Source organism: Phocoena sinus, chromosome 5 (genome assembly GCF_008692025.1).
Source record: "Phocoena sinus isolate mPhoSin1 chromosome 5, mPhoSin1.pri, whole genome shotgun sequence".
Taxonomy (NCBI): domain Eukaryota; kingdom Metazoa; phylum Chordata; class Mammalia; order Artiodactyla; family Phocoenidae; genus Phocoena; species Phocoena sinus.
Window position 1 is genome coordinate 106,218,808 of NC_045767.1, and position 27,502 is coordinate 106,246,309.

General features: G+C 39.7%; 1 protein-coding gene across 1 annotated transcript in view; it reads left to right on the forward strand.

The window, feature by feature from the left end:
• Positions 1-27,502, forward strand: part of DCHS2 (dachsous cadherin-related 2) — a 295,264-nt gene that overhangs the window by 154,217 nt on the left and 113,545 nt on the right. The window contains exons 3-5 of the mRNA XM_032633646.1: positions 8,335-8,566; positions 24,041-24,277; positions 25,284-26,300. Coding sequence (XP_032489537.1) covers positions 8,335-8,566; positions 24,041-24,277; positions 25,284-26,300 — 1,486 coding nt within the window. The remainder of the gene's footprint in view (positions 1-8,334; positions 8,567-24,040; positions 24,278-25,283; positions 26,301-27,502) is intronic.

Consider the following 27,502-nt stretch of genomic DNA (forward strand, 5'->3'; position numbering starts at 1 on the left):
CATAGGATTTTAACAGCTTCCTAATCTTCACCTTGTTCAGACCTGAAACTGCCTCCAGTGTCCCTAGTGTTTGCGTCAGAATGTATGAGAGCAAGCAACTTGTGTGTGTGTGTGTGTGTGTGTGTGTGTGTTATCCAGTGTTCAGGATTTATTCTCTTATCAGCATAATCTTTGTAAATTTCTTCTGTGATGAACTGTGCATTTCTACAGGGTGAAGTCTTCATCTGTCATCATTACTCTATGCAATATCTACTCACAGCACATGTTCCTAATCAAAAAGATTGGTAAAGATGAAGATATCAAGGTTGATAATGACTTGGTAGGCTGTCCCCTAGAAGCAATCTAGCTCCAGTTTGAAAAATTAATGAACTCAGGCAAGACGTTTTAAGTCCAAGATGTTGGATTCTAGGCCATAATGAATTTAATTAAAACAATGAACTGCACCTTGACAAAGGCCTTTAACTGTACAAAGTTACCTTGACAATCTATGGTTTTTCCTCTGATCCTTTCTGTTTCTAATATATGTCCTGAAAGCTCTTTGGAAGAAAATTGCTGAGAACCCATTTGCTGCTGGTTGCTAAGAGATATTTATCTATCAATAGAAGAATTCTTATTAAAATACCTAGATGTTCTGGGCTTCTTCTCTATTTATCCTTGTGATGACTGTCAATATTTTTTAAACTCAATCACTTCTATTCTACCTGTATTGCTTCTGAAATAGTCTATTTTTGCTACTGCAATTGCTGCTATTTACCTCATACATAGAAGTCATGAGGAGGCTATAAAATTACATGATGAAAATAAATAATTGGATTACACTGCAGGTCAAGTGATTTTTCAAATAATTGAATTATTCCATGCTTATATCTAACTCCTATTTCCTTTTACTATTCATTTTCTGCAAATGAATGTTTCTTTTTTGGTGTGTGTGTTTGTTAACATTCTATCTCTATTTTTTGTGACATCCTGAACTCTGTAGCTGAAATATGTGTTTGAGATAAAGCTATTTCAACTCTTATCTCACCACTCCAGGCTTACGGGAGGGTTGTTTCAGACTAGCAATATAGAAAGTAGATTGACACCATTATATATATTCATGATAAATGTTGACTATTGAAGTTATGCTGCAGAGTTTGTGTATAATGCAAATAAATCTCTGGAAGCAAACTTGCTAAGTAAAAGGGCTAATTTTTTCCTTTCCCCCAGCTTTATTGAGGTGTAATTAATAAATTAAAATTGTATAAATAGGTGTACAGCATGTTGTTTTGATTATATGTACACATAGTGAAATGCTTACCACAATTAAGATAATTAACATATCAATCATCAAACACAGTGAGTGGTGAGAACACTTAAGATCTACTCTCAGCAAAATTCAAGTATACAGTAGAGTATTATTAACTATGATCGTCATGCTGTACATTAGGTCTCCGGAACTTATTTACTCTACATAACTGAAACTTAGGGCACGCTCATTTTAATTTTAATAGATTATGTTATCTCATTTTCCAAAAAGAATTCAAGAGCTTATTCTTATCTTATATTTCATTGGTCACAACCCTGCTACCCCAGTTTGAGGAATAAACCATTGCCCAGTTGCCCACATTTTCTAGCTAAATTGTCTTAACCATATCTCGAAATGCTTGTCTGCCATTCTTTAATACACTACCAGGATTAATTCCCAGATGTCTTAAATGCCACTTTGCCTCATTCTTACCTCTAGAAGTTTAAGCCTCCCAGCCATCCATCATCTGTATCCTCATCCCCATCCTGCTCTGTTCATCCTTTAATTTGGACCAATCTTCTACCCACCCTCCCATACTCTTCTACCACACCCTCTGGAACTCCTGGTCCATCATTTAGCAAAATCTCTTGCACACCCAGCCTGGTGTCTGACTGCTTCTTCATCTTCTTGCCCTGATCAAAACAGGCTTCCCCTGAGGATACCGATTCCTCTTCGCTCTCTCGCACAGCATTCCATATTCCACTAATCACAAGCCAGGAGCGAGGTGCTGAGGTGGGTGCCCTCCTGTTGCCCACTGCAGCATCCAAATCATTTTTACTCCTTTCTCCAGGACCAACTCCTTTTGAAGTTCATATTGTCGGACCACACCATGGACGATCTTTGTTGCTGCTGTCATATTCTAAACGTTGTTGTCACCAAGGACCTTTACATCTTACTCAGTCTTCCTCTCCATTACTGTTCCCTCCTGGAGACTTCACTGTCCATTTTTTGGACCACCCAACACACTGAGCCTCTCAATTCCTTGTCTTTCTTGTTTCCAACCTCTGAAATCTTGATGTCCAGCATGCTGTATTCTGGTAAGCATTCTCATCTTTCTCTCCACTTACATAGCACCTCCACTCCCATAGAGTGATCTCCTGTTAAGACCGCTAGTTTATTGACCCATCTTTAAAGTCATTCAGCAAACTCCCTTTAGTTCCATTGCTCCACAGAACTTTCCAGATAAAACCCCAACCCTATCTAAACCTGACTCTGCCTTTTCTGTACTTGCCTAAGCAGCTGAATGTGCCTGGAGAAAAATAGTATACCTGCTTGAGAGAGAAGTCCTTATCTTGCTGCCAGCTATTGGCTCACATCCTTTGCCCTCTTTCCTGTTAGTAGAGAAGAGATGTCCCTGTTTGCGTTGAAAGCAAATCCCTCTGCTGTTCAGGCTCCCCCCATTCCAGGCTTCTTAAGGATCTCACTTCTGTAATGATTTTGTCAAATTCGATTGAATATCTCCTGTAAGCCTATAGGGCATAATACTAGTGTCCTGGGGAGGGGGAAGGGTAAGCTGGAACAAAGTGAGAGAGTGGCATGGACGTATATATACACTACCAAATGTAAAATAGATAGCTAGTGGGAAGCAGCCGCATAGCACAGGGAGATCAGCTTGGTGCTTTATGTCCCCCTAGAGGGGTGGGATAGGGAGGGTGGGAGGGAGACGCAAGAGGGAGGAGATATGGGGATATATGTATACGTATAGCTGATTCACTTTGTTATACAGCAGAAACTAACACACAATTGTAAAGCAATTATACTCCAATAAAGATGTTAAAAAAATAATAGTAGTGTCCATCTTTTGAAAAAAAACCTCCTTTTGATTGCAGGTACCTTTTGAGAAAACCGTTTTCTTCCTCTTCTATCTTTCACTGCAAATCTACTTAAAATAGTTGTCTCTGTTTCCTCATTTTTCAGTCTTTCTTTGATCCATTCTTCCCATCCCACCTCTCTAGTAAAACTGCTTTTAGTAACATGATTTACATTGTGACACATCCTGGGGTTCTTTCTTTATTTTCATTTTATTCGGCTTCTCAAGCAATTTGAAATTGTTCTTTGGACACTGCTTCTCTTGGCTTTGGTGACACCACGGTTCACTGATTTTTTTTTCCTTAACAAACTGGACCCTCAGTTCCCTTCACCTTTGCTTGTTGAATTATGAACTATAGACTTGAATGCATTGGCAAAAGAAAGCACAGCCCAGAAAAAGCTAAGAAACGTGAAGGATAGATATTAATATTCTATTCAGGAGTCCCAGAGGCAAAAACAGAGAGCATGGGAAGCAGACAATGGCCGAAATAGACAAAACAACAGATATTTTTCCATATCCAGTGTTGGTCCTAGACAACCGTCCTGCCTTCAATATTGTATGCTTTCAAGTCTGGTGATTTCCCCCAATACTTCTAACTTTCACAGCACTTCTTGAGAGGATTGGGATTCAGGTAGATTGGTTAAGAGTCTCTCACCATAATTTTAAAACCTAAATGATTAAAATTATATCAAAGTGAACCACAACTTATTGGTGGAAAGAGAAAGGATAAGACAAAGTTAAGAAATATTCATATAAAGAATTTATGAGGTGTATTAGTTACCTATTGCTGTGTAACAAATTATTCCCACATTTAGCAGCTTAAAATAATATGCACTTAATATCTCATGCAGTTCTAAGGGCCAGGAACCTGGAAGCAGCTTGCTGAGTGGTTCTGGTCAGGGTCTCTCAGAGGTTGCATGATCAGGACAATCATGAGGAGCTGGACAGAAGTTTAGTTTCAGAGGATTGGGAAGTGAACACTTGATGGAACAGAGAAAGCTTAGATTAGCTTTCACCACACTGTGCTCTGTGAGATACTTGCCTCCTGAGATGTTCCTTCCACTGAGGGTTCTGTGATAAATAAGAGTGGAAAACAGCTCAGAAAGCACCCCACCTGATAGAAATGTGCCTCGGGAAGGTTCTGTGACAAGTCCTGAGGCCGAGAACCCATTTGACTTGGTTAATCCACCGTTTCCTTTTTGACTAAGGAACCTCTTTATTTGTTTATTTTTATGATGCACCTTTTTTTGCTACCTCAGGTATCTTTTTCTGAAACTTAGATTTGATCATGTCCCTTCATTCATGACAGCAATAGTGTCCCAAGTGGGGGTTTAGGAGGAAAACATTACAACTTAGAATTTCATCCTTTTAAAACTTTTGTGGTATTTTTAATATATGTAATATTTAGCATAGTAAATGAATCTATAATTTATTAGTAAATATATAGGTATTCAGGGTGTACACGCCACACTTTTTACTGAGAGAGTCTACAGGTGTGCAGAACAAAGTCTATCCTCCTTAGCATTTAGATGAAGCTCCGTGAATCTGACCATCAAGGCTTTTCTTTAGATTTTTCCCACCCTCTACTTCTCCCTCCAAGCCATGCCAGTGTGCTTACCTCTCCTACAACATGACAGAGACTTTAAAAAAAAATATCTTTATATTTTCTAGGATCTTATTTTTACCTGAAATATCTGTTTTTTAAATCCTATTTTTTTTTAATTTTTAAGAATTTATTTGAGCAAAAATTGATTCAAATGAGGCCGCATTCAACCAGAAGTAGTTAGGAGTGCCCCATGGACAGGAGCAGGGGAAGGATTTTTATAAATAAGATGAAGAAGCAAAGCAAGGAAATGATTGGATTGGCTGTAGCTGAAGCACTCAGATTCTAGTCCTGTTCATTGTCTTTGAGGCTTTGTTATCTACCTATAAATGGGACTGGATCCTGAATTCTTCTAGTTTCCAAATATCTGGCTATGACTCTCCAAACCACATTTCCAATTTTCTCCTACTCTTCTGATTTGGAATCACTATAACAAAGACTGCCCTAGAAACTCACTGGGAGGGACTGTACCAGGTCCTCCTCAGTCCCCAGACGGCAGCCATGCCTCAGGGCCCACATCTCCCGATTAAAATGGGCTCCTCCAGACTCAGACCTGCACACCTGCTGGAGCTCTAAAAGCCTATTTGTTTGTGAGGACCCATCTCAAGGATCCCTTCAGCCCTGAGGCTTCCCTCCATTCAATGTTCACAGCACATCTGCATCTGAGTAATAAAGATCCACAATCTTTTATGTGTAGTTCTGAAAGCTCTCACGATGGAGAGTTTTGAAAACTCATTTGGTGAGAAATCTGACTTGAACCAACATGAGACTATTCATGTTTTTTTTTTAATCCCTCTAAATGTGTCTATTCATCCATTTTGCTACAGAATATTAAGTGATTAAGGGCTGCCACTCCAGACCTCATTAGGTATAGACACTATATTTCTTTTATAAAACTTAAAAAATTCAGGATTCCAAGACAAATCTATCTGGTCCCAAGTATTTAGGATAAGGAGGCTGTAAAATCTTATAATTGATGGTGATTAGCCATAATAAATCCTTTCATACATATTATATCACTGCTTCCAACAGCAGGCCTGCAAGGTGAACAGGCGGCCCACTTTACAGAAGAGGCAGCTCAACCTCAGGCTCCCTGACGTTCTTGAGACTGTGGTCCCAGAGGCCAGCAGGACCAGATGTCAGATCCAGATCTCCTGGCTCCAGATTGTGCCTCTGTGCCACAAACCCCGTTGTATAGTGTTTGTCTCATAAATGTTAAGTCCTTTGTAAGCAGGCCTTAATCTGAGATGGAGTCCACGGTTGGCATTGCCCATAGCATAGTCTTTAAACAAGTCCTTCGTGAAAGGTAGAATTTATACCATAGCAATAATTTAAAGATCTAATTTAAAAGAAGTCACAGGGGCTTTGGGGACAGATTAATCTCTGTTCCAGTTGCAGATCTGCTATTTATAGTCTCACTTACTTTGGACAAGTCACATAGGCCCTCTGTGCTTTGGTTTTCTAGTTGTAAAAGTGGGGAAACCATAAAAATCTTTAGAAAGGGAGATTATAACAATTGAAGGTGAAAATACACGTGAAGCACACTTAACATTCATTCACAAATGGTTATTATAAGAGGAAAGTGCCCTCATTGATACATTTAACAGATAAAAATTGGATTCATAAAAAGGAAGACTGAATCTATGTATAATACTGTTCCTGCAAAAAGATTCACTAATCTGTGACAACAAGCTCTTCACTTTGTCCATTTAATATTTTGCTTGTTTTTGGTGACATGGACTGATTGAGGGTCTTCATGGATAGCCCAGGAATGAACATCTTTGTTCTTAAAGGTCTTAAGGTGGAGTGATCTTCATTTCTTCACATGTTCCCCACTCTCTCATTTCTTCTCTTACCTGCTTTCTCAGCACCCCCGCCCCCCGCACCCCAAACCTGAATGACTTCATGAACTTGTGGAGAAATTTAAAAGAAAGAGGAAAGTAAGGATAAAAGGAAAGCAAGCCTTTCCCGTCTGCTAGGAGTCAGCTTGCAGCCCCCTCGCTCTGCTCCACTCCACCTGAGGACCCACAGGTTACTTAGCTTTACTAAAGACACAGCACCAGTCTGCATTTTAAGGATACAGACTGGATGGAACTGCCACTGTTTTTATTTTTACTGTGTTAATTTAGAACTGGCATAGGCCTGGCACTTTATTCAGCTTAGAACATGGAAAATCACACTATTTTTTAGTCTTTCTCAATTCTGTTTTAGTCCCCAGTGTCTCGGGTACATGGGCCCTCAGCGCATGAGAGGCATTTCTGGATTCGTGGTTAACTTCATCCCAAACAATACGAAATGATGCTCTCTCGCTTGCCCTTCATCACCCTCAGCTCATGCTCCCTCCAGAGCCCACAGCAGCATGCTCTCTTTGTCCTGTGCCAAATCTTCTCCTTCACTGCCTTTGGGTTTCCTCTTTTCTCAGTGCATCCTGCCACAGTTGGGGAGGGGGAATGTGGGGAGACAGAGAGAGAGAGGGAGGGAGGATAAGTAAGTGAGAAAACTCAGGCTGTTGTGACTTACCAAGGATTTTTGTTCAAGATGAAAGTATCAAAGTGTACCAGATAGTAATAAAAAATGGTGCTTTAAGTAGGAACATATGCTTTACTTTAGAAAAGTAAAACTTGCAGAGGATTATCTTCTTCTATTGTGCTCTCTCTCCTCTCCTTATTTTTAGATGGAGGAAACGCACACAAAAAGCCAGTATGGGATCCACTTCTCACTGTTTTATACACTATATTTCTTATCTAATACATGGAAAATTAAGAACCCCAAAACAAATCTGGTCCCAAGTCTGTAGGAAAAGTACCTTCACTGCTACCTTCTGCTCTGGACTTGATGATTTTCTGGCTTCCTAGCTGTGGTCCCAGAGGCCAGCAGGACCAGATGTCAGATCCAGATCTCCTGGCTCCTCCAGGAGGAGGAGGGTTCAAGGAGGGTTTAAGGAGGGAAGAAGGTCTCCCTCCTTCCAACCTTGCTGCCCTTCAGGGCAATCAACCTACTCCTCTGCTCAAAGCCCTCAAATGGGTCAGAGCCACGGTCCTCTCAGAGGCCCACAGAGCCCTCTGTGAACTGTCCCTGCCCGTTTGATATCACCCTACTGGTTTCCTTGCTGTTCCCTGAACAGGCCTGGGATGTACTGCACTCCTGTATCAGGGCCTTTGCACTTGTTCTTTCCTCTGTTACAATTTTCCTCCAAATAACTGAAGTCTAGCTCCCTCATATGGGTCAGTCTTTTCTTGCACCCCCCTCCAATACTCCCTTACCCTTTCTCCTTAGCAGTTAAAGATTATCTGTGGGATGAAAGTGGTTCTTTTTTTTCACTCTTTGGACATCAGGGAAACTTTCCTTGAATATCTTTGGCCTTCACTCTGAAATTATTGCCTCTTAGGAGCTTTAAGTGGTAATCTCATTCCTATTTAAGAATCAGCATTGGAGTATAGATACCATGAACTCATAGCTCAAGGTTAAACGTAAAATGAATATATATTTAAAGTGAATATATATATATATATATATATATATATATATATATAAAATTTGTTGTTTCAAAAGTCTATTCTAGGATCCTTCTCAGTTATTCTGCATCCCAGTGTTCAGGTGAGACCCATTTGTAACCACTTCTCATCCATCCAACAGGGTGGACTCAGCGCCCAAGCTTTTGTTCGTGTGGAACTGGAGGATGTGAATGATAATGAACCCGTGTTTAACCCGTCAACCTATGTGACGAGCATTAGCGGCCAGACCCAGCCAGGCACTGAGATCATCAATGTTCTTGCCTCAGATAGGGATTCCGGGATGTATGGAACAGTGGCTTATGAGCTTGTCCTCGGAGACCTGTCATTCCTTTTCACCATCGACTCCACCACAGGTATGTGAGCTTGGAATCAACAGCTTCTGCATAAGAGCCAGAAAATTAGCTGAATTGGTTTTTCCTTGGCAGGGGTGTTGCAGGACTCACTTCACCTTCCATAAGGCAGCAAGGCATGCTGAAAAGAGCCGGGCTTTGTAGGTTAGGACTGGATCTGATTCCCAGCTTTGCCTCCTCTTGGTTTTATGACCTTCATTGGCCTCAGTCATCATTTCAACATACAAATACACCCTACTAGTGTAAAGAGCATTGTACGGACGTCCAAAGAAATCCCTTTCTGGTACTAGGTCTGGCATTCCCTTAATCTCTTTGGGTCTTAGTTTCCTTGTTTTTGAAATGATACCTAAAGGTCCTTTTAGTTCTCTAATATGGTAATTGTTTATCTGCCAAAAAAGTCCAATGGGCAAATAATCAATATTTAAGAGGTTACTTCCTCTTCCTATTAGTTTGTTGTTAACAAAAAGAAAAGTTTGAAATACTTGGTTACAATATTTGGTTACAATATTTGGTATTTTATAACCAACATTTGGTTATAAAATTTCAAGTGTATAATATTACATTATAATCCTATGGAGATATTACAGATATTTTGCCCAAGAATGAGGCTGCAAAGAAAAAGAAAAAAATTTTTTCCTTTTGTTTTTTTACTTTTACAAAATATTTTATTTTATTTATTGTAGTAAGAACATTTAACCTGAGATCTGCCCTTTGACACATATTTCAGTGTAGAGTACATTATCGGTGACAAGAGGTACAATGTTGTACAGCAGATCTAGGGTTTATTATTCATCTTGCTTAACTGAAACTTTATGCTCATTGACTAACAACTTGCCATTTCTCCCTCCTCGCTGGCCCCTGGCAACCAGCTTTCAGCTCTTGGATCTTATGAACTTGCCTATTTTAGATCTTTCATATGAGTGAAATATGTAGTATCTGTCCTTCTGTGGCCGGCTTAGTTCACTTAACATCATGTCCTCCAGGTTCATCCATATTGCCCTGTGTTGCAGAAAGTCCTTCTTTTTGTCAAGGCGGAATAATGTTCCTTTGTAGGTATATGCCACATCTTCTTTTTACATCCATCTGTTGATAGACATTTAGGTTTTTTCCGCAACCTGGTAATTGTGAATAGTGCTTCATTGAGAATGAGAGGGCAGAGATCTCCTCAAGGTTATATTTCTTCTTAAAACACCTGCTCTGAGCATGGTTGGAATGTGTTTCTGTTGTGATGATGATGATGTCAGGTGCTACACTAGGCAGTTCTGTACGTTGTCTCATTGGATCTGTACAACATCCTTTGCAACGACAACGTTCATTAGCAACAAACAGTAATTTACACAGGGAATCCGATCTACCGAGTTAGTTTGCCCTCTCAACGAGCCCCATTAGGTAAAGAGTCATTGCTTCTTACCTGGTAAGTGTACTTCACCTGGCATGTATGACTGGCTGGGGGATTAGTTGTTTACAATGGCAGTCTTTACAAGGCAAAACTTTCCTTGGTCAAAATGATCCACTGATGTGTGGCCCTTTTAACATTTCAAAGATCAGAAGAAAAAATATTTTTAGGAAATTAGTCTACTTATCTTGGCTTTTTCAAAATTCATCTAAACTGAGGACCTTAGCTATTTAAATGGTCAGGCCCTCCAGGGCACTAGCATTACCAAAAATATATAGGTCAGCCAGTAATCAGGGCACAGGATCTAAAAGCATTTAGCAGATTGTTTTTAAAAGACATCAACATACTCATCCTCAAGTTTCCCCTGGATGATCTTGAAGAATGAGCTATACTGTATTGTGTTTTTTGGAGATATTTCTGTTGCTGTGCTGGCTTCAGTCAGCCACAGGCTTCCACTCCTGGCACGGGCATTAGACAAATACCATTGTTAATCAGGGAGAACACTTTAAGTAGGTTATTATCTAGGGAAGTATGGTATTTTTTTTAAAGCAAAGACCAACTTCATAATGGAAGTAACCTTGGGTTATTATTGCTGGCAATTTCGATGTTGCTGCATTTAGGGTGAAAACATTCTCAGTCTTACAGTGCTGAGAATGTGCTTGCACCTAATCACAACTCATGAGAAAGTCATAAGAGCTGGTAATGCTTTACTTTAACCTTTAGAAGAGAATGAAACAGTATCATGATTAACTATGGGAAAAAGTTGCCTAGTGAACAGGTAGTCTCCAATTTGAACAGCCGAGTTGTTCATCTGTTGGTTGACTACAACTATGGACACATTTTCTATTTTGTACATAATAGTTAGGCCTCTAGGCCATGCCATAAAAGTCAGTTTAACCGTTGATGTTCTCAAAGAATAGAACAAGGAGCTGTATTGAAATATGGTTTTCCTCTTCTGGATCTGTGTCTTTGTTGAACCTATAAAAGGCTGGGCTTTCTTGCTTTCACTATAAAGGCCTGTGTCTACAGAGCCTGTCAGTGTAAACGTAGTCTCAAGAAATTGCCTCTGTCAATAAATATATGTGGAATAAATGAATAAATGACCTTTAGAAATAATTGGAAAGTGATTTAAATCCTTATTGCATCCTCTTAAGAAATTGCAAGGCAGTATCATTGATAACACAGAGCAAACCTTCATTTAAAATCCTCTTTCCCTATCGCAGCATGGCGGGGACACTAAGACTTACCCCCACTTTCCCCAGAATTCTCCCAAATTCCCTCTCCAGTGTAACTGTGCCAGCACTTTTCTAGGTATACAAGTATACAAACTAAATACACACACACACACACACACACACACACACACACACACGCATATAGTTGTACATAGTTATATAGTAGAGGAGAAGATTGAGAATTGATAGCCAATTTATACATTATCACTTCTTGAAATACTCTAAAATTCTCTCTTAGAGCCATTCATTCATTTTCTCATTGGTTCCTTCGTGCTTTCATTTTGAGGATTCCTATATTAGACATGCTATTTTATAAGCTTACATACTTTGTGTTATCGCCTCAAGTGTTCATGAAGACGAGATTTTCCATTGATCTGTTTGTGCCACAACCAAGACTTGTGCATTAAAAATAGAGCTTTTGGACTTACTGTGTTCATCTGGGAAGAAAAATGTTTTGGAGAAAACTGGAGGGTGTGTGGCAATGTCCTAGTTGTTTTCTCTTGTGGATTTATCTTCCTGTTCTGTTTCTGGCTTTCTAAGTGTGTTGTTGGTTCAAAGAACATTTTTGTATAACAGGTTTCGGCACCAGGAGAGAGAGATTGACTTAAGCCTTCGTTTCTGTTATTCTCAGTTAGTGGGTTCTTTTGATGTGGGCACGAGGCAGACCACACTGTTTTGAGTTTTAAAAGGAGGAAACACAAGAAGCTTATTTATTAATAGCTCTTTTTCATGTATTTTTAATCCCATTTTTTGAACTACAGGTTGATTTTTTTTACATTGTCTGAAGTAGTCTCTTTAGTAAATAAAAGGAGCAATTTTTAGCTTTTGTGTTGTCCTATATATTTAGTAATTTTACTCTGCAACAAACATTACTTCTAATTCAAATTATTTTAAGGTGACAGGTTTCAAGCATTTGTGTGGGTCATTTATTATTGCCCAGTTACCTCTTTTGCTAGGGCTACCTGTGGTTAAATTTTTGTGATTTATCTCATGTTAATGATACACAGAAAAGTCAAAAGTTCTGAAAAGAAAGGCAGAAAATGGAAGCAAGTTCATTGTTTCCACAGATATGAACCAAGCAGTGCTATCCGTGTTTGGGATACATCAGTGTATAAGACAGACAAAAATTCCTGCTTGCTCTCATATATCTGACAATAGACCTTACGTTGCCTCGCTTATTGCCTGTCCTGGGTTTAGTTGTGGTGCACATAAAAGCCAGGTTGAATACCATGGAAAAACAAGGAATTAAAAGGGCAACTGAATGAGTTAAACCAGCCCTGCCTCTGTGTTTAGTTGTAATCTCTTGTTTGTTCAGAGTGTGTGGATTTTAACAGGGATTGTAACTAATGTAGCGCAAAGTCTGTTTTTATCTCAAGGGCAGATTCTTTTCTAATGTTAGTTTTACAGTCAGTATTCATACCTTGTAATGATTCTCATAATTCTTCATGGTTGTCACTTTCCTACATTCAGAGCATTCTGATATATAGTTAACAATTAATACCACACCTTATTTCATATGGGATGTGACTTTCTTTCATTTGCAAGACAGAGACGAAAATTAATCACGAGCACCTAATCAGCGTATGTCACTTTCATGGGAAACAAAAGCATGTTAGAGGGTTTTCTCATTAGTTTTTCCAGTATAAGATCACAGACTCTTGGAGATGGAAGGGACCTTGCAGATCAGCTCCCTCATTTAGTGGAGGAAGAAATTGAGGCAGAAAGGGATTTAGTGACTTCCCTAAAAGTACACAGTTGGTAAATGGCATAATAGGACTTGAACCCCATCTTAGACCTGTGATCTGTCCCTATACTGTTCCATCTCAGACACTACTTGTTGACATCTTTTCCATATATTGCCTATTTGAGCCTTACATCAACGTATGACATAAGCAAGGCAGATGTTTTTATGCCCATCGTAAATTAAGAGACTGAAAACCCTAAGAGACTTAGTGATTTGCTCAAGGAGTTAGTAGTACTCCTGACACTTTTACTTCTCGAATTTCATTTCAAAGCTCTTTCCATGGGACTTCCCTGGTGGCACAATGGTTAAGAATCTGCCCGCCAATGCAGGGGACACAGGTTCGAGCCCTGGTCAGGGAAGATCCCACATGCCGAGGAGCAGCTAAGCCCGTTTGCCACACTACTGAGCCCACGTGCCACAACTACTGAGCCCATGTGCCGCAACTACTAAAGCCCATGTGCCTAGAGCCCGTGCTCCACAAGAGAAACCACCGCGATGAGAAGCCCTCACACCACAACAAAGAGTGGCCCCATCTTGCTGCAACTAGAGAAAGCACATGCACAGCAACAAAGACCCAACACAGCCAAAACTAAATAAATGTATATATAAAAAAAACTTCCCATGATTATGGTTTTTAAAAAAAAAACTAAAGACAAAGCTAAGATAAATGTAAGTTCCATTGATTCAACTAAATAAGATAGAAATGATCTCTCATTGTGACTTCCTATATAAGCCTATTTGAGATAATAATTATTCTGTTGATTTATTTACTCTTTTCAGTTGAATAAATAGAATTCAGTGGAATCTTCCAAAATAGGTACATTTTTCTTAAGAACTGTTTTAGTTGTCAGTATGAGATAGACAAGTTCAAAATATTCATCCTACTCCTTTCAGCCAGTGCAGCTTAGTTACCCAGATTTGTGTGGAAAATAAAGAGTACAATATCATCTATTTGGTGAATAAGTTTCTATATTCTCACAAAAGGAATATAGGAAGGACACCATAAATATCAATAATCAATAAGAAATTGATATTGATATCCCATAGTTTTTGGTCCGTCTCTGTTTTTGAGAAAATTACAGACTCCACGTTTGGTGAAGGTCATGATTTTGTGCTTATTTTTGTTCTTTTTAAAAAAATTTTTTTGGGGTTGTGTTGGGTCTTTGTTACTGTGCTCAGGCTTTCTCTAATTGCAGCAAGCATGGGCTACTCTTCATTGTGGTGTGCGGGCTTCTCATTGTGGTGGCTTCTCTTGTTGAGGAACACAGGCTCTAGGCATGCGGGCTTCAGTAGTTGTAGCACGCAGGCTCAGTAGTTGTGGCTCGAGGGTTCTAGAGCGCAGGTTCAGTAGGTAGTTGCGGCGCATGGGCTTAGTTGCTCCACAGCATGTGGGATCTTCCCAGACCAAGGATTGAACCGGTTCCCCTGCATTGGCACGTGGATTCTTAACCACTGCACCACCAGGGAAGTCCCTTATTTTTGTTCTTAACTATCCCATAGCTTTCACTTTTAGTAATGACCTATAGGTTATTTTCTAACTACGAAGTACTACTTTGGTGAAGAGTATCCCATCTTTTCTAGGAAGCTTGATTCTAAAAGTATTGCTTAATTAGTTGAAGAACATGCTTTTATTTGTATATCAGATTTAAGAGAAGACCTTTGTCTTTAAGTTCTTTTATTAGTCTATCAATTAAAAAAATTCATCCCAGCAATTTCCTCTATTTAAATAAGTGACAAGATAAATAGCATAGACAAATACTATTGCACATTATAATTAGTATGTATAGCTCTAAGCACTACAGTAACTAAAAGTTAAAATAAGTAGTGCTCTGTAAGTGAATCAACATCTATTTTTTAAAGTTAAAGTTGATCCCCTGAACTGGTGGTTAATGATAATTTGCAAGTGTCATGAAAAAAATGAGAGCCAAATAATCACTGTACTTTAAAGTCTTAAAATATAATGTTGTAAGTCTTAAGCTGGCTAATATACAGGTAAAGAGAGCTATTGATTTTACTTACTGTTTTATTATTTATTATATATATATATAATATGTAATATATATATTTTTTTACAGCTACATTTTCTGGCCCATCAGCTTTTAGTAGACAGCTTAGTCTATTTACGAATGTTGAATTCAAGTAAGTGAGTTTTCTAGCTCCCCTTTATACTTGAATGTTTTTAGAAGTGAATGTTTTGAAATATTCCGCATATAGAAGGGCACACTTAATCTTAATACTCTCCTCTTCTAAGTGGTGACTGTTCATTCAAAGAAACTTACTAGCTTCTTACTGGTCTCTAGTAGAAACTGTTTCACTGCACAAAGTTGGCTTTGCAAGCCATAAAAGTAGTCCTTGGCTCAGAAGAAGCCTAGTAAAATTCATACATATAGGCATGAGATGGAACTTGTTCAACTATAGAAAGACAGATTTGGTTATCTCACCTCCCTGCCTAAAATCTTTCGATGACTTTCCATGGCTCTTTGGCCGGAGACCAAATCCTTGTTATGGTCTCCCAGGCGCTTCATGACCTGCCCTCCTTTCCCCTGTGGCCTGAGCTCCAGTAATTCTCTTTAATATTTGTTCTCATTCTTTTTTTTTTTTTTTTTTTTTTTTCCGGTATGCGGGCCTCTTGCTGCTGCAGCCTCTCCCGTTGCGGAGCACAGGCTCCGGACACGCAGGCTCAGCGGCCATGGCTCATGGGCGCAGCCGCTCCGCAGCATGTGGGTTCTTCCCGGACAGGGGCACGAACCCGCGTCCCCTGCATCGGCAGGCGGACTCTCAGCCACTGCGCCACCAGGGAAGCCCTGTGCTCATTCTTTATACCAACTATTTCTTCCCCTTCTCTTCCTCCTCCTCTTTCTTCCTCCTTCTCCTCCTTTCCCTGAGCCCACCATGCTTCCCTCCATAGGCACGTCATGCATTTTCCCTTCTGCACAGAACATTTGATGGCTCTCTATCCTCTTCTCTTCCCACACTCACATAGTCACCTAGATAATGGCCTAACTCATCCTTCAGAGCTCAGGTTATAGGTCACTTTTTCATGGAGGTGTTTTCTGACGATTCCCCCCCCAAGCACATTAAATCAGGTCCCAGTTTATATTCTAGCACAACTTCTCTTTATATTATAATTACATATTTTTTGATTATATGATTAATGTCTGTGCCCTGCAGACACAGTCTATTTTTCTCCCTACCGCCTTTCCAGTTACTAGCACATTTCCTGGAACGTAGATGGTACACAATAAATGGTTGTTGATATAAAAAAGGAAAGAATGAGATGGAGCTATTGCCACGAGAAAGTTTGCAGTCCAGCTGAATCGACAATAATAGCGCATATAATATACAGAGAAGAGATCGGTGGGTGCCGGAGCTGGGGGTGGAGTGGGGCAGGTGACGTGGGTGAAGGGGGTTAAAAGGTACAAACTTCCAGTTATAAGATAATAAATCCTGGGGATTTATGTACAGCATGGTGACTGTAGTTAACAATATTATATTGTAAATTTGAAAGGTGCTAGCAGAGTAGATCATAAAAGTTCTCATCACAAGGAAAAAATTTATAAATATGTGTGGTGATGGATGTTAACTAAATTTATTCTCGTAATCAGTTCACAATACATACATATATCAAATTATCATGTTGTACATCTAAAACTAATACAATAGTATTAGTCAATTATATCTCAATAATAAATAAATTAAAAAATCATATTATGAAATTACAATAATTTTTAAAGTTTAATACTGGAAAAGAAATAGATACTCAGTCCAGACCAGAGTACAGAAAACTATGGAAACATATGTGGAAATATAGGAAAAAAAAATATAGAAGAAGGCCAGACTCAATAATTACATTCCGAAGGTCAAGTATCGAGAGTATGACCACACACTGTAGTATAGTTATTTGACCAAAAGAAGCCCAGCTGTCTGGCTCCTAAGAATCTTCAACAGATGGCATTCTATACTTAAAGTATTTTATCTTCAGACTTACATTAAGCAAGCTCTTTCTTTTGATGTATCAAACTGAATGCCAATTACCAGGTTATAGGGAAAACACGTAACTGTCACAGGAACTGAATTCTTAAGGCTTCGTGTCCAGCTTGCCTTCTCCGCTCAGGCACACTATGGAGAAAGCCAAATCAGTCTGGGAAAGTTTACAGAGAAACGTTGATTTTTAAAGAAGGGAATGAGATAATGTTAATGTTTAGTGGTACCAGATTAAAATAACCGGATGGATCTTCTCCGTAATAAAGATGCTCTTGCCAGTAGAACAGAACTGTGAAGACCTGCTGACTCACAGCGTTCTGCGTTACTCTGCCGTTCGCTGGGAGGGAAATACCTGAAGGCTGTTCCCACTTCTCTTGTACAGCCTAGGCCTGAATTTGTGTGCCTAACTTTTACCTCTCTTTTACCTACTTTTCTTGGACTCGTCGTCAACCCTCTGGGTTAGAACATTTAAAAGATACATTTCAGATACAGTCAAGTGTGTAAGCCATAGACTCCCACTGTCTCATGTCTCATTAAGGTGACTTTGCATTTGTCTTCCATGAAACAGAAATTCTAAGAGTAAACTCCACGTATTGATGACATGAGGACCACAGGGAGAGCAGATCTTCAGAAGAGAACTTGGGAGAATCTAGAGTAGTCGGGGAACTTGAGCTGAACCTCACAGGAGGGCTCAGATTTGGATATGCAAGTGGGGGAAGAACGATAGTGATTCAGGAGAAGTGAAGAATATAAATGAAGATGTGGAGAGGGAGATTAGTAAGCATTTGTAACAAGAAATGAAAATGGAAGTTAGGGCTGAGTTACTAATATATATACCAGAGGGATCCTGTGCAGGGTTATTTACAAAGGAGGGAACTGAAAAGCAGTTTGATTTTTCTACTGAACTTTACCCAGCTTGTCAGAAGTATAAAGGTTTCTAAATTGGAGATAAAAGGGTTGATAATTTGGAGAGAGCTGCTGTGGATTTGTGGGTTACCCCCAGGTGGGGTGCCTGCACTTCACCAGTCAGAGAACTGAGTATTAACCCCTGCGGTTCGGGGCTAACAGACTCAAGTTTGTCTCTCACCTGAAAAATCTAGAGCAGGAATGATGGACAGTGGAAGAAAGGAGGGGTTTCTAGGGTGAAGATAAGCCGTTCCTGGAGTTTGTGGGGCCCGTGGTCCTCTGGGGTGGAGACAGCTGGTGTGGAGCTGTTTTAGGTCCTGCCCACTAAGGCCAGAGGGAGAGGTCTGAGCGTTGTTAGCTTTTCAGGAGGCAAGGAAGCAGTAAGGGAACAGTCTGAAGAGGGATATGGTTACGTCTGTTAACGTAGCCTCAGATTAGAAGATGGAAGTTTTCTCCAAAAAAGCCACAAAAACACTAGTGATAGAAGGTGGTTTCTAAACAGCTGCCCAGGCGGAAGAGCACTGACGCTACATCAGTGCGATGGTGCCTGTCCAGTGAGAATGTTCCCAATCCTCTCCCATCCCCTCCTTTCCCCCCAGGTGCACCGAGATGGTTCAGAAACTCATATTAGCAATGAGGAAGAGAGAGAGAAGCAGCCAGCGACTTCTGACTGGAGCATGTGCTCCACCTGACCTTTATTTATTTATTTTTTGCCTTAAATTATACCTATTTATTTATTTATTTTTAATTTTATTGGAGTAGAGTTGCTTTACAATCATGTGTTAGTTTCAGGTGTACAGCATAGTGATTCAGTCATACATACATATATTCATTCTTTTTCAGATTCTTTTCCCCACCTGAACTTTAACTCAAGTTTACACTTTGGTTCTTCTAAAGACATTTATATTCTAGTTATTAAATTGAGACTGTTTTGTGACTTAAGGTCACAGAAAGAACTTTAATTGGTTGCTAGTGATTGTGGAGGTGGTAGGAGCTTCCTGAATTTTCACGTAGGGGCAGGAAAAGAACAGGTGGCCATACAAAATAAATCAAAATAGGTAAAAAGAAATTTCACATCATCCTGTACTGTGAATATAGGCTACAAACTAGTGTGAAGTTTGGCTTATGTTTAAGAATTCTCAAAGGAAATTTTTACCCCTCTGTTCTACACCAGGTTTCAAGTCATAAATTTTCACTGGGGAGGCAGGGTTTTATTTCTAGCTCCCTCTTACACTGAAAGTTTTGTGGATCTAATTTTATTGGTGGAAGTCCTGCAAGACTCTCCCTCTCCAACCTGCTCCTATCCCCAAGGGCCCTGGTCTTGTCTTCTGCCCCCAGAGTTCCACAAAATCATTAAAAGAAAAGTTCAAGTACACTAGGGTTTGGTAAATACACTGAAGGCCAAAGCTAAATCAGTATGCTGCATATGCTCTGTGTTCCTGACATCACTTAATTTTTTAACTTCTTTACTGTCAATTCTTAAAATGTATTTAAGAGGTTATATTTTTATTTTTTTGCAGCACTTGCTTTCAAGGGGAGGGTTGGTCATTGTATTTAGTATCAGAAAACAGTTGTTCCCTTTAGTAATTCTTTCAGTGATAGTTTGTAAGAAGTAAATTATCTAACTGTCTTGGTCTTATTTTATGCTTGTGATAGTTGATTTTATGTGTCAACTTGGCTAGGCTATGGTACCTAATTTTTGGTCAAACACCAGTCTAGATATTGTTGTAAAGGTGTTTTTTTAGATATGATTAACATGTAACTCAGTAGTATTTGGGCAAAGCAAATAATCTTCCATAATGTGAGTGGGCCTTCTCTGATCAGTTGAAGGTCTTAAGAGAAAAGACTGATGTCCTCCCAGGAAGAAGTAATTCTACCTCTAGACTGCTTTCCAACTCAAGGCTGTGACATTGACTCCTGTAGAAATTTCTAGCCTTCCAGCCAGCCCTACAAATTCCAGACTGACCGACCCCCACATGAGCCAATTCCTCAAAATAAATGTCTCTCTCTCTTCTCTCTTTCCCTGTCTCTCCCTTTCTCTTTCCTTATCCCCCTCTTTCCCTGTCTATCTTCTCTCCCCCCATCTCTGTCTCTGTCTCTATCTATCTATTTCAACTATTCGTTTTTGCTTCTCTGGAGAACCCTGACTGATCCAACGTTCCTCCTGTAAGATAGTTTACCTGGGGCTTCCCTGGTGGCTCAGTGGTTAAGAGCCACCAGTGCAGGTGACACAGTTTCGAGCCCTAGTCCCACATGCCGCGGAGCAACTAAGCCCGTGCGCCACAACTACAGAGCTCGCGCAGCTAGAGCCCGTGCTCTGCAACAAAAGAAAACACCACAATGAGAAGCTCACACACCGCAATGAAGAGTAATCCCCGCTCACTGCAACTAGAGAAAGCCCGTGTCCAGCAACAAAGACCCAGTGCGGCCAAAAATAAATAAATACATTAAAAAAAATAACTTATCTGAGTAGAAAATTCTAGGTAGGCAGTTGTTTTCTTCTGTAACTTTCACAATATTACTTCATTAACTTCTGACCTCTGTTGTTGCCATTGAGAAGTCTGTTGTCAAAGAATTATTCCTTTATATGTTCTCAGTTTTTCTTCTCTTGTTGCTGCTATAAGATTTTATCTTTGTCTCTCTTTATTCAGAAACGTCACTGATGTATCTAATTATCAGCTTCTCATTTTCCTGTATATGAGAATCATTCCCCTCAGAAGTACCACCATCAGCCACAGTGGTCTTGCAGTCCCCCTTGGGTGGTAAGCACCACCCTCACTGTGCCTTCTCAAAGGTGATCTGAGGGTAGATTTCTAGGTTTTGAACATGAACAAGTTACTGTTAGATAAATATTGCCAAAAGTGCCTTTTGGACAGTGTACATCCATACCACACCCTTTATTAACCCTACATAATATAACTTAAAAGTTTTAGCAAACATTAGAGGTGAAAACAAGAGGTAATTATTTTTATTTTGCATTTGTTATTTTTAATGAGTTTGAACATTATCATATTTATTAATACTTTATTCTTTCTTATCTGAGTTATCTGCCCTTATCCACTGCTACCCTAACTTTTGGCTTACCTGTATTTTTTCATCTTAGTTACAGAACTCTTCAGTTATTATGTATACTAAATTGTTGTTTATATATTTTCAAAATGTTGTTTTTTGATTTTATTTATAAACCATGGAGTAAACTAATGAATAAATGATAAGAAAGACAAAAACCATTAAAGTACAATGTAGTAAATGTATGATAGGCACATGTACTCAGGCCACTGTGAGATCCTGGAAGAGTGGTCTCTGAAAGAGAGTGGAAGGTAAGAGAAGGTCATCTGCGCCAGGTGAAAGTTGAGCTGTGCCTTAAAACATGAGTAGAAATCATTGTCAGAGAAGATGAAGTTATTCCAGGAAGGGGATGCAGCAATCCAAAGGGAAGAGCAAGATCTATTCTGGAAATTAGAAAGAGTTGACTGTGCCAAGAGCAAAATGTCCTGTACCGAGAGAATGGTGAGATGGGGCCACAGAGATGCAAAAGCACTAATTGAGTGGCTTGGTTATTACGATAAAGCATTTGAACTTCCCCTGAAAACTGGGGGAAGCACTGATAGGCCGAGATTTGGATTTTAGGAAGACTATCCTAATACAAGTATGAAGAATGGTTTAGAAGGAGTCAGTCTGAAGGCAGGAAGACCAGCTTATGGTCTAGTTGAGGCAGGCATTAATCTTTTCATTGTCATAATCATCAAGAGTGGAAAATAAAACTCTTAAAAAAGTCTCAATAATTAAAATTGAGTTAACTCTAGAAGACTCTGTGCCCAGGGAGTGGGGGGTTATTGGGGTAGAGAGACTTTTCATTTTCTTCTGTAGACAGACACTTTTGCATTATTTGAGTTTTATTTTTTAATCAAGCCAAGACTTTAATAAGAAGAATTCTGAAGCTACTTAATAACGGAAGGGAAAGACCTGACTTAGAAATTAGTGTGATGAGTATTGAGTGCTTTGGTGGACCAGCAAATCAGTGTGAACCCCGATTTTAACACGGCTGCTAAAAGTGGGTGTGATAATACTTGGTTACATTAGTATTTTATAAGTATTCCAATAAAGAATGTTTATACTCTTCTTTGTTATAGTCAGATTGTTATCTGGAACCATGTGTTCCTGGATCAACTTGGAGAATGTTCAGGAGAAAGGAACTGCAAGAGAAATGACGTAAAATCATGTCAGATAAGAAAATGGGGATGCTGTGCCTGGAGCAGGTCTGATGAGATATTTGGCTTTGGTTATTGATGATGTGTTTGCCAAGGAGAAATAAGACAGATTCACTAAATTTCTAATAGAAATAGGAACAAGGAATTGGAGTTATAAGAGGGAAGATTTGATTTAAAAAAAGAAAGAAATCATAGGGATAAGACAGGAATAGAGGCGCAGACCTACTGGAGAACGGACTTGAGGATATGGGGAGGGGGAAGGGTGAGTTTTGACAGGGCGAGAGGGAGTCATGGACATATACACACTAACAAACGTAGTAAGGTAGATAGCTAGGGGGAAGCAGCCGCAAGGCACAGGGATATAAGCTCGGGGCTTTGGGACAGCCTGGAGGGGTGGGAGGGGGAGAGTGGGAGGGAGGGAGACGCAAGAGGGAAGACACATGGGAGCACATGTATATGTATAGCTGATTCACTTTGTTATAAATCAGAAACTAACACACCATTGTAAAGCAATTATACCCCAATAAAGATGTTAAAAAAAAAAAAAAAAAAAAAAGAAAGAAATCAAATGGGTGTCACCTTTTTTATGCCTAGAAAACTGATAATTCTGATGTTTTTGCAAGCTTCTCATAAACTGGCAAAACTGCAGTAGTCCTTCATTTAACTAATACTTACGGCCAATTGTGTTGTGATAGATTCCATACAGTTCAGCCACATTTATTTGTTTGTAAATTCATTTAAAAGTTTGTCTGTTTTTCTTTTTTGTTAACTACAACTAACATTTTCATTTCTAAGTTGGTTATCTATTTTCATGTTTTCACACTAACACACCAATGGTTGGTGTTAGCCATATTAAATGATTGGTTTTCTCAGCATTACTGGATCTCTCCCCAACTTATCCATTAAGACCTTCTCCTCTCACAAACACTCTGTGTATAAGCCTAGCTGATCCCCATGGTTTTAACATTTTTGAAGTTTTCCTACCCACAGCCATTGATATTATACCCTCTCATCAATAACAAAAAAAATGGAGTTCCTTGAAAAAAAGTGCTGCACTCCATGATCTTGTTCAGGACAAATGGCAAATACCCCAGAAGATAAAACTTTAATTTCATCTGTAGATTTAGGGTCCTGGTGCCTGGGTAGATTGTGATCACCCAACAACCCTGCATTAGCTTAGACTACATTGGATTACGGGGTATACTCTGCTAGTCCATCATCCTGGGCTGCTGATATGGTAGGAAGGCCTAACAAAGGCAACAGTTTTTGTTTTTCTGGTGAATTGATATACTTCCAAGATGTCTAATATTTAAGCTCTGGAAATATTGCTTACTTGACAGAATTTGGACCATCATTTTGCAAATATGCTCAAGTTCTTTGATTGGAAAGTAGATGTATCAAGGTTCTCCAGAGAAATGGAACCAACAGGAGATATATAAATATAAAGACATATAAAGATAAATATAAAGAGATTTATTGTAAGGAATTAGTCCTGTGATTATGGAGATTAACAGGCCCCAAGATCTGCAGGTGAGTTGGTAAACTCAGGATCCAGAGAACCAATGGTGTAGCTCGAGGTTGAAGGCTGGCAGTCTCAAGACTCAGGTGGAGCCAGGATGTTTCAGTTCAATTCCAAAGGAAGGGAAAAAACCAATGTCCCAAGTCTAACAGAGTCCGGCAGGAGGACTCTCTCTTACTTGGAGGAGGACCAGCCCTTTTGTTCTTCTAGTCAGGCCTTCAACTGATTGGATGAGGCCCACCCACAGCAGGGAGGCCAATATGCTTGACTCAGTCTATCCATTTGGGTTAATCTCACCCAAAAACACCCTCACAGAAACATGCAGCATAATGTTTCACTGAATATTTGGGCATGCCATGGTCCAGTCAAGTGGACACATAAAATTAACCATCATAGTAGCATTAACAGATCAGGTGTTACTATGGCTCATCAGTATTTATTGCATGTTATCTGGTTTTTAATTCTCTCCTTCCCCTACCCAGGGATTATTTACTTAACATCAACTCTCAGTCATTTGGAATCCACCACACTTTTGCTGATGGTCTGTGCTCGAGATGGTGGTGGGCTCACATCTGTCACTAATGCTGAAGTCACCATACACATTCTTCAGACAACTCTGGCACCCACTGAATTTGAAAGGCCTAAGTATACTTTCTCAGTTTATGAAGATGTGCCTGAAGACAGTCCTGTGGGGACAGTGAAAGCAAAAGAGCCCTTGAGTAAGTACTTCTTATGCTGCATTGAAATCCATTACTGGAACATTTTCTATATTTTCTTAGGTTGTACAGTCTTGAATAAATCTTTCCTTTTCTCCATGCAAGAATTGAGACCATACAATCTATGGCTTGTTCTTTGTTCTTTCAACATTATTTTTATCCTACTTTGTTTTTCTAATCACAAAAGTAGCAGGTACTTTTAACCCATTCTTCAAAGCGCGCATGCCCACACACACACACACACACACACACACTTCCAAAAATTTTTTAATGAAAATACATGCAACTATCTTTGTTGTTCTACAATGACCACTTTTCCCCACTTTGTATATTGTGGACAGTTTTCCAAGTAACTGGACATCATTCCGTCTCATTAAAATTAGAAGTTGCATAGTATTTATTTAAACATTTCCCTTTTGCTATCAATTTGAATGATTTACAATCATTTTTGCTAGTCCAAATGCTACTCAAGCAAATATCCTTATATGACTTGTACAGATTTCTCTGCAAGAAAAATTCTTAGAAGTGAATTACTTGTCCAAAGATCTTGTCATGCTCCGTAACCCTAACCCATCTTCTCTCCTTTCCTTAAATTTTAGGGAGGGTATTTTCCTTTTATTGGTAGATATCATAGAGAAACACCAGTGTAAACTTGACTTTGCTTCCTCAAATATATAAAACAGACAGTAAAACAGGCATCCACATTATTTTCTGAATACCTTTCCCTTTTACTTAATACAAGAAGAGGTAAGGAAGATGGTGAAACTCGTGGCTTGCGCCTTGTCCATTGGACATTACTTTTGTCCACTAATACATCTGAAACCATGTGTCCACTTATCAACAGGCTTTGGAGAGCTGAGGAAAATGTGAGACATTGCATCATATTCTCTGTGGATGTGATATACATTAATGCTTTCAGTTCTGTTTCCAGGAGGTACATTCTTTTGGCATAAAGTGATTGCTTTCTCTTTTCATTTTGCTCTTTTTTTTTTTTTTTTTTCCTTTTCAGATTCCTCAGAGCCAATTCTTTATAGGATCTCCTCTGGTGATCTGGATGGAAAGTTCTTTATTCACCCATGGCTGGGCACCATTCGAACCCAGAAGCCTCTGGATCACGAAACACAGCCCGTGGTTGTGCTCACCATCCAGGCACAGCTCGGCAGCTCTGCCGCCTGCAGCAGCACAGAGGTCAACATAACTGTCATCGATGTCAATGACAACCGCCCAGTGTTTCACAAAGCCTCCGATGGGGTTACGATATCCCAGAGCACAATGACTGGCACAGCCTTGTACCACGCCCGTGCAACAGACAAAGACAGCGGGCCCAACGGGGTCATCCGCTATGCCATTGCCAGTCAGAGCCCAAGCATCTTTTCCGTTGACTCGGGGCTTGGTGTGGTGTACCTCAACGAGAGCCTGGCAGGCGCTGGGCCCCAGGAGTGCACTCTGACCCTCATGGCCCAGGATTTCGGTGTTCCTCCTCAGGCATCCCTGTTAGTGCTAACGGTCATTATTGAAAAGCAAGAGCAAAACCCGTCTTTAACTTTTGAGCATTTGGTCTATCAAGCGGAAGTTAGTGAGTCCCTCTCACTGATGACCCCGGTCCTGAAAATCCAGGCCTGCCAGCTTGGCCCACAGCACACACCCCCGCAGCTCCTGTACTCGCTGGAGTCTGGCCCAGACTCGGCTGCGTTTGGCATCCATCCTTACACGGGTTGGATTTATTTGCGGCGACAGCTCGACTATGAATCCACACAAACATATAATTTTAGAGTGTTTGCCTGGATCCCGGAGGACAGAATGTCACAAAATGTGAGCACTTCAGTAATTGTTCATGTCCTGGATGAGAATGACAATTCCCCTACCTTCTTGCATGATGTCTTGTTTCTGAAAGTCAAGGAGAGTCCTGTTCCCCAAGGGGTAATAGGCAAAATTACAGCAATTGACAAAGACTCGGGAAAGAATGGACAGCTGTCATATTTCCTTTTGTCTGATGGAAAATTCTTCAAGATGAATCCTAATACAGGTAGCATTTTGTAGCTTGCACTTATTCCTTTAAAATTGGAATTGACAAAACTCAAATCTTTTAGCAAACATATAGTTAAAATTACAGTTTTTAGTAAATATCTTTCTTGATTATAGTATTGTGATTTTTTAAAGTGAAGTCAAAATTGAACAGAATTTTCCCTTAAATGATTCATATTTCTCTTGCCTCACACCCACATACTGTCCGTATATGGTTCTTATTTTGAATTAGAGGTACACTCAGAAATGGACTAGATAAATTCTTGTGTAAAGTCTAATTCCACCCCCCCGCCCAACCACTCTTTTTCATTTGTAGATGTCTTTAAAATTTTTCAAATAATATTTTATAAAGTATAAATGTCATCAGTGAAAAACTAGAGAATAATCCACTTTTTAAGATTTTAAGTTAAGATTTCAAAGTCACTCTTTTGATATATTTCTCCATTCTCATTTTGATGAGGGAAACATAGGAAAGGGCAAATATTTACACTGAGGTTTTTTTCATGTCTTAATTAGTTAAGTTAAATATACAAATGTTATTATATTGTATACATTTACAAAGTCTTTAATTCCTGCAAATACCTACAAATGAACTATGTTTATACTGCAACCATGTAGCTGGAGAAACTGAAACTCAAGTAGCTCAAGTAACATGCCCAAGGTCACGGAGCTAGAAAGAAGTGAGAAGGTCACCGCTTTGTACAATTCCAGGAGGCACCATTCATGTTGTGGCCTTTGTACGTGGTGCCCCTTACTCTATAGTGGGACAGAATTTGAATTCAATTCTGATTACCTTCAAAGTACCTATCGAGTGGATTAGGAAAAGGTGCCCCTTCCTCCAGCAGATGGAGCTTTACACCAGGGCACAAGGCCCGCTGAGATTGCAAGCTGGATCTCGGCTCCCATTCAGTCCTGAGCTGGGCCCCGCAGCAAGGCACAAACTGCACCGGCTGCACAGGATGGTCCGGCTTGCTCTTTACTTCCACGTGTTAGATAGTTCTCTAGGTTTTCTACTGCACTCGGTAATTTATGTTTTTCGAAAGAAGTTGAAATATACATTCGGTTCCCCCATGATCTTCTCTTTCCCACAGTTAGTCCAGATTCAGACCAGGTGTCCATTCCTAGAATCGCTGTACGGCTAGAAGCAAGAAGCTTCACCTTGGGACTCAGTTTCCTTACCTTGAAAAAAGGAGACAATTGCCG